The 12,581-nt window shown below is 47.3% G+C and overlaps 1 protein-coding gene across 2 annotated transcripts in view; it reads left to right on the forward strand.

The window, feature by feature from the left end:
- The first annotated feature begins 8,273 nt into the window (after nucleotides 1-8,273).
- The window catches only part of SEL1L3 (SEL1L family member 3), a 97,848-nt gene continuing 93,540 nt past the window's right edge, over nucleotides 8,274-12,581 (forward strand). The window contains exon 1 of one of the 2 annotated variants that reach the window (XM_081056469.1): nucleotides 8,274-8,586. In XM_081056469.1, coding sequence (XP_080912595.1) covers nucleotides 8,422-8,586 — 165 coding nt within the window. In that variant the 5' untranslated portion in view covers nucleotides 8,274-8,421. The remainder of the gene's footprint in view (nucleotides 8,587-12,581) is intronic. The other variant, XM_081056468.1, reaches the window with a different exon arrangement.

The following is a 12,581-nucleotide window of genomic DNA, read 5'->3' on the forward strand; positions in this document are numbered from 1 at the left end:
GGAGTTTAAAACAGCAGTCGTGGTACACGCATATAATGAGGCCAGTGCTTCCTTCTGAATCCAGAAAGGCAGTGGTCACCAGCCCTGCACGGCATCTCAAAGTATAGAGGACAGCTCTTCCTCGGCTCACTTCCAGAATTTTCCAAGGTAGTCAGTCCTATCCTGAGCAGACACAGGAGTTGCTTCAGGGATGTAAGATAAAGGGTCAGGGAAAGAGTCTGCCCTCACCTCCAAATTTCCCTGCCTTGCTTTGCCCACCCCCACCCCATCTCACTATCAGAAACTTACTTCTCTGGGTTAAGGCATTGTTTCACGTTCAAATACCTCTGGGAGGTACAACACATTCTTTTTACCAGTCGTTAATAATTTAGTGTTCATTCCACAAACATTTGTTGTTTGTTGCATTTATTCATAACATAAATTAATTACAGTCATAGTGAGAAGTGTTGGAGTTCACTGCCGCCTTTCTACTGGTAGCACGACCCCTCTGAACCTCACCTGGCACACACCTAGAAAACCAGGGAGATGGATCAGGAGACCTCCCAAGTCACTTCTAGTGCCAGCATTGTGTACCTGTGAGACAGCTGTGGGAATGGGCACAAACCAGGCAGTGGTGACAGGTGGGGGGATGCCTGGGAGAGCCTGAGGCACAAAGGAATGAGCAAGGAAATTCATCAGAAGGCTCAGGGTCTTTGATCTGCTTTGTATCAACCTGTAGCCTTGGGTCCAATTTCCAGAATTCAGCACAGAGGCTGGTACACAGTAGGTACCCAATAACATTGGATTTTAAAGTATAGGAAAAATGACAACACCTATTTATTAGTTTTCTAAGGCTGCTGGAACAAAGTTCTCTAAACTGGGTAGTTTGAAACAGCAGAAATTTATTGTCTTACAGTTCTAGAAGATAGAAGTCCAACAGTAAGGCACTGACAAAGAAGGACTCCTCCTTGTGTCTTCCAGCTTCTAGTAGCCCCAGGCTTTCCTTAGCTCTTGGCAGAAGAGCTCCAATCTCTGCTCAGTCTTCACATGGCTGTCTGCCCTCTGTGTCTTCACATTGTCACCCTTTGGTGCATGTCTATGTTTACATTTCCATCTTCTCATAAGAACGCCAGTCATATTGGTTGGATTAGGACCCACCCTGTGATCTCATCTTAACTTGATTACATAGCAAAGACTCTTTAAATAAGCTCGTATTCACAGGTGCCAGGAGTTAGGATACAATTCAACCCATAACAACTTACTCCACAGAACTGTGGAGACAATGAACTGAAACACAGATGTGAAAGGTTTTGATGATTGGAAAGTATTTCTGCAAATGTAGGGCTAAGGAACTCAGCTGGGATTTGAGTCTGTCCCTTTCTCCCAACCATTAGGCTACCTACAGAATTTCAGCACAAGGACTCTGAAGCCCAATGTAGGGGTGTGAAGACAAATGAGGGGGAAGAGTATAGAAAATGAGGTCAAGGACACAAAAAGTGAAAGTTCACTACCTTCACAGAGTTGCCTGGACCTAATTCAGGTACCAAGTGAGGGAGGTGACCTCAGATACCCACGTGCTATTGCAGAGCTCCTAGAATGGGACCAGAAGGCAAGTGACACTGATTCATCAAGGCCACACTGGAGAGAATGGAAATCACTGGTTCACACTCATGTTTATGTCTCATTATCGTAGACTTGGAAGGTCACTTAATGAAGAAAAGCTTTAATAAACACCAGTAAGGTGTTAAACATCGCACTATTCAGAAGACAGATATGGTTCCTTATCTCCCAGGGCACAGGTTCTAAAGGACGCAAGGACAGCCATGCATATATTTTATGTATTGTTTTCCTTTCCCTTTTTAGGGGTTAGTGCCAGGGAAGTATTGCATTCTACTTGATTAGGAACCGCAAGTCTAAATTTCAATTTCGGCTGAATAGTAATTTTTCCTGAAGGTTTGAATAAATCATCCAATCTGCTTCAGTTTCAACTATTTTCAGCATTTCTATTTTAATCATTAGTTTGGGCTGCTTAGGACCCCAGAGTCACCAAGCCCTTTTGTGACATAATTTGGGATGGGAATGAGGCAGGAGGCAGAAGATGCCCTGAGAACCAAACAGTAGAAATTGGGCTTGAGCCACAGCCTGAAAGATTTGGGCAAACACAAGGGGCATTAGTGAGAATGGCAATTCTTTGGTTTGCTCCAGCAAATTCCACGTTGTAGAATTTGCACAACTGTAGTTTTGGTAAAGGTAGGAGAAATTCTCATGGAAGGCAGATGGTTTAATTTTCACTCTGATTTAATTGCAAGGAGATGAGTCAGATGAACTATCCATTCAGGTAAACCATAGTACCTCAAGGAAATAAGTGCAAATAATTCATCCTGTTCCCCTTTTCACTCTGGATGCTAGGAAGCTCAAAGTTAACTATATTGTTGAGTTAAAATGTTAATAGTAGCCTAGGGCACTGTTTTAGTTATCTATTGCTGTGAACAAACTACCTCCAAACTTAGTGGCTCAAAACAACAATTTATTTTTATCTTTCATGGTTCAATGAGCTAACAGGACTCAGCTGGGCAGGTCTTGCTTGGGGAGTCACATGCAGCTTCAGTTGGATGGTGGCTGGGGATGGAATCACCTGAAGGCTCAATTGTGCTACCATGTTTCCCTGAAAATAAGACCTAGCCAGACAATCAGCTCTAATGCGTCTTTTGGAGCAAAAATTAATATAAGATCCAGTATTTATTATATTATATTATATTATATTATACCCGGTATTATACTATGTTATATTTATTATATTATATATTAGACCCGGTATTATATTATGTTATATTATGTTATATTAAACACCAGGTCTTATATTAAAATAAGACCGGGTCTTATATTAATTTTTGCTCCAAAAGACGCATTAGAGCTGATGGTCCGACTAGGTCTTATTTTTGGGGAAACACGGTAGATGTTCAAGATGGTTTGCTCATTCACATGTCTGGCACCTGCCTAGCTTGGGCTCTTTCACAACAGTGCTGGGTCACAGTTCACACACGGCAGCTGGCTTCCCCCAGAGGAAATGCCTCCCCTGGGGTTATAATGGGAGATGTGGTTCATAGGTGGGCTCTACTTTGGAGATATGCTTCTGCGGGTATTCATAAACCTTCTATTTTTCGTGGTCTTATCAGGGATATAGCCTTCCTTGTGGGCCTTTTTTGTAAGCAAGCAAGTGTGAATAATACACAAATGATGCTTTACTCTTGACTAGGGCTTGATAATTTACCATGCACTTACCTATGCTACCTTACCTGGCCTTCATGACACCATGTAAATGGGAAGATCAGCAACTTATCCCCATTTTTATAGAGCTGGAGACTAAGTTTCAAAAAGGATTAGTGACCTGCCCGAGGTAACCCAGCTAGAAAGTGGTGGAATGGGCCCTGGACAGGTGTGTCCCAGGCAATCTATGTTCTCAAACTACGTTCTCACACAGTGTCTGGCGAAGCACTGACAGACATATGTCTAAAACCCAGGGGTGCCTTCCCTACATGCTGCACACCTGCTTGAGTCTCCACCACCCCTTCACAGCACAAGTTTAATGTAGTGGTGTGAGCTCCAGTCCTTAAGCAAAACGCCTGAGTCCAAACTGGCTCTGCCACCTTCTGGTCGTGGACCTCTGGTCTTTCCAACGACTCAGTTTCTTCATCTGTAAAATGCTACTGATGCCATGAGGAGTAAATGAATTGATACACCACATACCTGGTAAGAACTTTAAAAAGAAATCTCAGGAAAAGCTGCAGAGATCAGTAGCTACTAAGAGGACCCTGGTAGCTACTAAGAGGAGCCTTCCCCTTCTATATGCTTTTCTTAATTTTACATGAGCCTTGCTAAGCCTCCATACAGGTACAGCTATCTTTACATTTTGTTATACTCGATATCATATAGTACTGATGGACTAAAAGCCCTCCGTTGATGTTAATGCCCGCCTGAGCACCACGATTTCAGCTGAGGATACAGTTATAACATATTGTCAGGACTTGCAGGCACAACCTGCCTTCCCAGAGCTCTCATGTGCACTCACTGTCTGTCCTCAATTATTTACACTGACATCCCCTCCCTTGGTGCTCTTTGCTCTTACTTTCCACCCCATGTGGATCTGCACATTCACACCCAACTTCTCTCCACTCCACTTCTTTTTCACACACATGTTCTTCTCAACACGTTCACCCAAAGATATCGTTCCACCTATGGACACATGCCCTTGACCTCCTTCATACCAGGTAACCTCCTTCCCCAGACCCTCAGTATATAGTTTTTCTGTGCTCACTGAGCCTGAAATGTCCCATCTCCCATCCCAGGTCCCAAGGACGGCAGGAGAAGTTTTTGCAGCCATACCCACCGGGCAGGATGCAGATTTATGTTTGAGTGAGGAGGCTCTAGACCCCTGACGGCACCTGCTCCGGGGTGCTCAGCTCAATGAGCTCTTCATCAGGGACCAGAGAGTGGATTGCCCTGCTGCCCACCTGCGCAAGGCACGCACAGCCTGTGCAATCAAGGTTTCGGTAGCTGCTGCTTAGGGCAAGTGCTCCTGACAAGGCAACTTGGCTACGGGAAGCTGCCTGCTTTTTCCCAGCTCTGGATGGGGAAGAATTGAGCTGAATATGCACCTATTCAGAAGGGTAAAGAGCCAAAAATAACCAAGAGCAGCAACATTTCATCTGACAGGCCCAGAAATACAGTTCATTTCGGAGCAGGGTTACAGACTGAGTGATTTGGAGACCTTCAGCATTCCCATAGAAATACCTGGAAAAACTCTCAGGTTATACAAGAGCTTTCATCCCCTCTTTGCTACAGGCTCTGTGGCTCATCGGAAGAGCATCTGTAGATTCAGACTTCAGGCTTAAAAGATGGAGTCTGGTGACCAGGACATGAGGATGGTATTTGGTAGACTATTCTAATGAAGGAAGAAATAAGAAGGAATTGGTCAATATGCAGGATGTGAAACAGGAAGAAGAGACAGGAAATGGATTTAGGGAAGGTAAAGCCTTGGCATCATGGGAAAAATGGAAGTACTGAACATTAAAAATAGCGTGGAAGCTTTAGCTAGAGCCTGAAGATAATCCATGGCAGAAAAAAACGCCATGGTTTTCCCATCGAGATGGAGAATGTGTTGTCTGACAGCAGTCTTCTATTTTTGTGTTATTCTCTTCTATTTTGATGTAAAAGGCAAATGTCACAGTTCATTCCTCATTATTCTGAATTATCTGAAATTGCAAAGGGAAGAGGTGGGAGAGGAGAAGACTACGGGATTCCTCAGACCCTTGATTAAGGGAAGAAGATGGAAGAGATAATCATGAATAAAAAAGAAAAAGAAGGAAGGAAGGGAAGAAGATTGGAAGGAAGGATGGAAGAAGAAAGGAAGGAAGGATTGAAGGAAAAATGAAAAAGGACGATGATGGATTCCATTTTATTTAGTGACTATATCTGAGAGCTTTCTATGCAAGGCATGGGGGGAATATAGAGAGCTGATTAAGAAACAACCTCTGCTTTCAAGGAGCTTATATTCTACTGGAGGAGACCAGGCCAACAAACCGACTACAGTATAAAGCAGGATTAGCCAATTGCCACATGGGGCTACAGGCAACGCTTGGTGGAGCAAAGAAAAACGACCAATTCAGTTTAGACCTGAGGTCATGAGGATGACTCCCTAGAGCTGTGGCATTTGCCTGGGCTCCAATGATTTATGTAGGACGGAAGTGGGAAGAAGGAGGGTTCCCACTGCCACGCAGTGCCCTCCCCTCACCTCCTGTAACCGAGGGTTCAGTTGTCTCTGTGGTGGCAAATCTCTGTACCCGGCTTATCTTGAGTCCCTAGAAATGTGGTTTCCAAGTGTCAGCAGGATAATGCCAGTCCGAAGGTACATTACCACTGGTCCACAGCAAAATAAGACAAAGACCAGTTGGGAGCTTTTCACAAGCAAATTATATTCAGTTTAAAGGACTGTCCTTTATTATGGTATTAGGTCCTTCCTAATTGATGAGAAACATGCCCTGTCTTTTTAATAAAATAATGTTGATAGAAGATATTGTGAGTGTATTTGGGTGTTGTTTGTTTTGTTTGCTTGAAATATTAAAAAGAAAAAAAAAGAAATATTTTTACTTGACAAGTTATTAGTTGGCCAACTGCAGTGGTCCTGAGATTTTACCAATCTTAAACCATTTCAGACTCAGAACTGCTGGTCTAGGATGTCATTCAGTGCCCTCCAAGGCAAGTCGATTCGACAGATATTGTGAAGCCCCATTCTCCAGAACTGGCGAACAATTTTTCTTCCACAATCATTCAAAAGTAGAGGTTATACTTTGGCCTGATAGAAAAAAATATAGATATGATCTGGGACAAAGTCACCAAGTCTTTTATCCTTTTGGGCACTCGATAGAATAAATAGTTTTCCACATCACACAGGAGGATTTGAAATGCTTTGGGTCTGTGGAAGGGGGACGGAGTGGTGGTGACATCTGTCAAACAAAGAAACCCTCAAAGGCTTTAAAGTGGTGGCTGCTGAATGTGAGAAAAGCAGAAATGATGCTTTCCTATAAGCCAGTGGTTCTGGAAATGGGGTCTCTGCACCAGCAGCATCAGCATTAATGGGAGAACTTGTTAGGAAAGCTGCTTCTCAAGGCCCATCCAGGACTAACTGAAATTCTAGCAAGGCTGTCCAGCCACACGTGTTTTCACAAGCTGTCCTGGTGATTTGGATGCAGGCTGAAGTCCGAGAACCACTGATATAAGGCATCACTTTGCAGTGGTGACTCTGGGCCAAGAGCCTGACCCAGGGCCACAGCCCTCTGGTGACCTAAAAAAAAAGCAAGGGATGACTCAGCTGAGGAGCTGTGTGTGGCCAGGCCTGTAATGAGATGGCTGAGAGCCCATCCAGGACCACGGGATTCCAAAGCTGGTAGAACCCAACCCTGGGCATCCTATGTTCATGGCCAGCCGCTCCCGATGCCAGTTGTGACTTGACCGACTGTGGTGGTCGCAAGGAAAGGGCTGTGTTCTCTTAGGCTCCCAATCCATTATAAGTTCCAATCCGCACAAATCCACCAGTGCCAAAGGGAGGCTTTTGCGAACTTTCGAAGATGGGTTAACTGTTTCGGAGCAGCAGTTGCGAGCCCAAGCAGTTAGTTGTCTGAGCCACTGGGCACAGCCATGGCCTTCCCAGAGCGCCAGGGCGGGCCTCCAGCTGGGGGTCGCGCTGTTGGCCGCATCCCTGCGCCGCCTGGGCCTGTAGACCGCGGAGTCCGGTTCCGTGGGCAGCCAGTCCCAACCTGCGTCGCCAAAGCCCATGACTGGATTTTTAAATTTTTTAAAGCCGTGTATGCACTTCGAGATCCTCACCTCTCTCGTTTGGGGCTTGAATACAATTGCATTGGACTAATTAATTCATTTTCTTTTAGCTCCAAAGTGGAAGCCAGGACACAGAGATGCAAATCAAATACAAACCCGCTTTGGGCGCCGATACTCCGGACAATTAAGACAAAGAGCTCGGCGGCGGCCGCGGCACCACACAAAACCCTCGGGAAACATGCAGAACGTGCCGCGAACCCGCCCGCAAGCGTGGGGGCACAACTCCCGCTAAAGATGCGCGGACAGGGAGGCGGCCCCACCCCTGCAGGTGGACAGGTGGAGGTTGGCAGGGGTCACAATCTATCCGTAAGGGCTAAAGCTGGGCCGCCGCGTGGCGCGACTCCAGGGGGCACACTCTCCCGGCGCCCAGCGGGAATGGCGCCCTCGTCAAAAAAGCAACAGAGCAAAACCCATTGCACCGGCGAGAACTAGGCTGCGCGCCCCGCAAAAGGAGAGGGCGGGGTTGGGAGAATGCGGGAGGGAGGAAAAGAATGAGAAGAGGAGGGAGAAAAAGAGAAAGTGGGGGAAAAAATATGGGATTAGGGAGAGAGAGGTGACAGAGAGAAGGGAGAGGGGGAAAGGGAAACGGAGGGAGGGGAGGAGATCGCGAAGGGGAAGAGCGGGGAAGGGGGGCGGGGGAGGACAGGAGAGAAAGGGAAAAGCGGAGCGGGCCGGGAGCCGAGCCTCCGGGGCTGGGGGCGGCGGCCAGGGGGCGGGACCGCGGTCGGTCCCCACCTGCGTGGGCGCTGGCTGCCCCGAGGGGTAGAAGCCTGGCGGCGGGGGGGAGCCGCAGGGAGGCGGGCTGGGCCGGGAGCAGAGGGGCGGGAGGGGACAGGGACTGGAAGGCGGGGAGGAGCCGGCGCTAGGCTGGGTCTGCGGGGGCGGCGACGGCGGGAGCGGCTGTGGCGGCAGCGGGTCCGGCGGCGGCGGCAGGTGGCCCCGCGCGCGGCGGCCGGCCCGGCCGGGGGCGGGCGGGAAGGTGGCGCCTCGGGCGGGGGCCGGTCCCTGCACCAGGTGACCTGTTCCGGCCCGGATCCGGGCGGCCTCGCCATGCAGCGGCGTGGCGCGGGGCTCGGGTGGCCGCGACAGCAGCAGCAACAACCCCCGCCGCCTGCGGTCGGCCCCCGGGCTGCAGCCATGGCCCCCCCCAGCGGCGGCGTTTCCCCGGGCCTCGGCGGCCGCCCTGCCTGCGCGCTGCTCCTCATCTGCTACCTGGTGAGCGCCGGACCCTACCCGGGTCCTCCCCTTCGCGCGGGGCCCCGGGGGCGCGGGTGGGGGCCTGGGACCTCCGCCACGCGAAGCGGGTGCGGTGCAGCTAGTTTTCTCTTCCTGGCCGCTGCGCCCCGGGCGCTCCCGGCACCTGGGATGGTTACCCAGGGCGCGGAAAGCGGTGCGTCGACCGGACTTGCTGCGCTGCGCTCTCGCTCGTGTCTCTCTCTCCCTGCCGTACTCTCTCCAGACCCGGATCAGGTTCCCCTCGAGACCCGTCCTGTCCCCCACTACCTGGGAGCCTCCGCACTCCGCCTTCCTTCCCCACCCGCCGCGCACCACTCTCCAGCCCCCTCCCGACCAGTCCTGGGCTTCCCTTACAATCTACTCGCAGTTCCTTTCCTTCCCGTGCCCAACTTCGCCCCTTTCTCTTCGTGAATGCCACCCGCCTCGACCCTCCTTATAGTTTCCACCGGGTCCTCATGGCCCGGACCTTTTTCTGCTAATGCACTGGAGATGAACCTCGCCTTTCTAGCGCTGTTAACTCCAACATGGTCACTCTAGCCAAGTTGCGGATGCCAGAAAGAAATCTAGTTCTTTGTAACACGCTTACTGCCAGAGTGATGACTTTAGCTGCGTCTTGAACATTGTCATTTCTGAGAAGACGCTTGGCTTTTGCATGTCAGTTACAATTTTCACACTTCGTGGCTTCTGTTTTAGTCATCAACGAAATGGCAGTCACCTATTTTTCAAAACCAGCTCATGTAAAATACCAGAATAATTTAGACCCTCAGAAAAAAGGTGGCGAAATATCTCTCCATTCCTGTGATGGCTTTTCTCCTGGTTTGAACTCTCCTAAACAATAGTAAATTGACAGGAGGTGACACCCTTCCTGTCCAGCCTACCTTATGTTCCAGGATCCTGCAGAGACCTTGGGTTATCTCGCCATATATTACTGTAAATAAATGAAATGAAAAATGCTGAATCATGAAACTGATGCAATAGGAAACTCACAGAATGCAAAAAAAGAAAAAAAAATTGAGCAGTATCACTGTCCAGAATTCTTTTCATTTATGTGGCTTTGTCATTATTCTGCGTCTTTCTTCTCAGAAGCTAAAAACTGCTTAGGAGACACTTGCAGGAATTAGAATTTGATCCCAAAAAAAAAGTGCCACCCAGCTGAAGTTTCTTTTAACACTCTGTACTTCTTGGATGTTTCATTTCTTGAAGGAAGAGGGTGTAAAAACGCAAATTGTATTTCTGCTTTAACATCTACCTGTTGAGCAAACCATGCTTTTCTTCATATTTTAAAATTACCCAGTACCAAATTTTCTGGTTGGATTTACTTTATATTTTCATAAGTTATCCATTAACGTGAACGATTTTTTTTTTTTACTCATGAGGTATTATTTAATATTTATGCCACAGAGTTACAGCACACAGGCTCATAACTAAAACTGCCATAACAAGTGACAGGGTTTCAGTGTAAACAGGTGATCCCTGTCCACAAGGTGCTGGTTACCCACAGAGGCAGAAACTACGTAGTAGAGAATTGGGTGAAACATTCATGTACAGGTGGTCTGGAAAGTTCCACCTGGAAATCCTAAGACCTGGCCAAGAGAGACCACTTCTTGACAAGTCCAAGAAATCAGAGTAACGAGCAAAGCCTAGAGGCCTAGTGGAGTGGTCTGTGGGAACAGCGAGAGACGGTACAGAACTATTATTAAAGTTCTGTATTGATCAAGGGGAATTTAAGAGCACAGATCACAGAGAGGGGACAAATGACACTGTAGGTAGTAGGCTAGAGTGAGGTGGTGAAGTGGTGAGGTAAGGCTCCAAAAAGGAAGACTATAGAAAATACTGTGTGTGGGAAATAACTAGAGCATGGACGAATGTCTTGGCAGACAAGGACGGAATGGATTTTGGAATTATCATGAAGAAGGAAATGTCAATGCTTTCTGACTATGCCTCTTCCCTTTAGATGGGCTTCAGATATGCTCCTGCAAAAGAAAGACTTTGATAATCCAGAAGGGCATTTTGCAACTGAATGAGAAGCTTTTGCAAAACCCAAGGAAGCAAAAGTGTGACTTGGAGGTGGGCTTCCCCTTTTGTTCTGAAAGTCTAGACACTTGCTAGGGATTTTGCTCTTGAGGTATGTGCTACCTCAAATATTGCGGAAAGGTAAGGCTTCTTGACCTTGGAGGAGTTTAGTCTACAAATTGGGGAAAATGTAAATGTCTGCATGAAAAACATGAAACAGCCATGGGGAGTGGAGGAGGAAATGCATAATTGCTTGCATTCTGCTCTTCAAGGAATTCTTCTTGGAGGAAGTGATTGGTCTGGGGAAGGAGGGTGGGAGGGTGGAAGGTAGAGGTTGAGCAAAATAGGTAGGATCTCGGTAATATGTAGACACTAGAGGGAGAGAGCTATCCCATAATTTGGAAGCAGCTATTTTGATCCCCATTCTTTAGTTACCTCAGGTGAGGTAACTGAGGCTCAGAGAGGTTAAATAAGTTGCCCTGGATCACACAGGTGGTCCAAGATTGAAACCCAAATTTATCTGCTTCCAGAGTCCCAATTCTTAGCCATGCCAGCTTATTTGCCTCTTAGACTTTGCTGCTTATCACCCATTCCCCTCATGCATAGATGTTTGGGCCATTAGCAAAGCTCTCACAATTAGCAGCTACTGTGCAATTGGCCAGGATGTGAGGTCATGTCTAAAGTAGCCTAAAATACACAAAGCAGGAAGCACAGGCCACAGAATAGAAGCAGGATGTTAAAGAGAAAGAAAAAAAAAAAAGAGGTAAAACCAGAAGATATTTGCCATCCGTGGTGGAGAGGTAAAAGATCCGGTCTTTATATACTTCAGAGGCAGCTGGCTGGTGGAGTTTTAACACTTGAGTTTGTATGAATGTGTGTCCAAGTGGAGCGCCGCGTGTGCCTAGGAATGCATTCCAAAGCCAATCATCCATGATTTGGGGACCAATTCCTGTTTTGTGTTATTCCTACCTATTTGCTAGTTCATAAGGGCTGAAGATTGAAAGTGGCTTTCTGAACAGATGCTTTTAAGGCCCTGCCCTCACGGGAGCACGCTTCCTACAGCCAGGGTCTAGAGGCAGTGGACACCTCCTTCTCCATTGGCTGGGACAGAGTAACCTTCAGTAGCAGCCTAAGAATGGAACTGTGACTGTAGCTAGGATACTGCTAAAGCATGAATAATTGTGACGAGGCCTGAAAGATAAGTCACGGAACGATGCCAAATAGATTTCTGAAAAGATGATCCCTGGTTCTAGCAGCTGCCAGAAAATTCTGAGGTCACCAAAGGTCAAGATGCAGAGAGGCTTCCCAGAGAGGGTGAGAGCATTGAAAGCAAAAGGTAGTGAGATGGCTTCCCCTGAGGTCACTGGTGATAACTGGTGTGGTCCACACAGAACTTGCTATGCTCAACAGACCCCCTTGCTATTTTCTTACATCATTAACTCTTACCTTCCTCCAGCGTTGGCTAGAACAACCCAAGGCTGCCCCAACCCCGTCTGTGACAATGACACTTGCTGAGGTCAGTTCTGTCCATTATGAACTCTGGTCTCAAAGGTATCATTTTTTCTTACAAGAAAACAAATCTCACAATGGCTAGTATTAATGTCAGCTGTAGAGCTGAAAAGTTCAGAGTAGACATTTACACTTGTTAGACAACCAGGGGACAAAGAAATAAGAGGACATTAACAGTGAAGATATGTGTTGGGGATCGTTAGCCAATGGTTGCTGTGACAGCCTTGTACAGAATTCTCTCTGTAAGTGGCCTTTGGTTATCCCTCTAGAAGTAATCATTAATTCCTTACTCTGTATGTGACACAGGGCCTGGAATAGCAAAACAAGGTAAAGAGACTCTCCGTTGTCCAGCTTGTGCAAGAGCGATTATGAATATTTGAAATAAAGAGATCATCCTCAAACTTCACATCAGCCAATAGCTTCCACATTCATCCTGACCAGAGCTCCTAAAA

Source organism: Rhinolophus hipposideros (genome assembly GCF_964194185.1).
Source record: "Rhinolophus hipposideros genome assembly, chromosome: 1".
NCBI lineage: Eukaryota > Metazoa > Chordata > Mammalia > Chiroptera > Rhinolophidae > Rhinolophus > Rhinolophus hipposideros.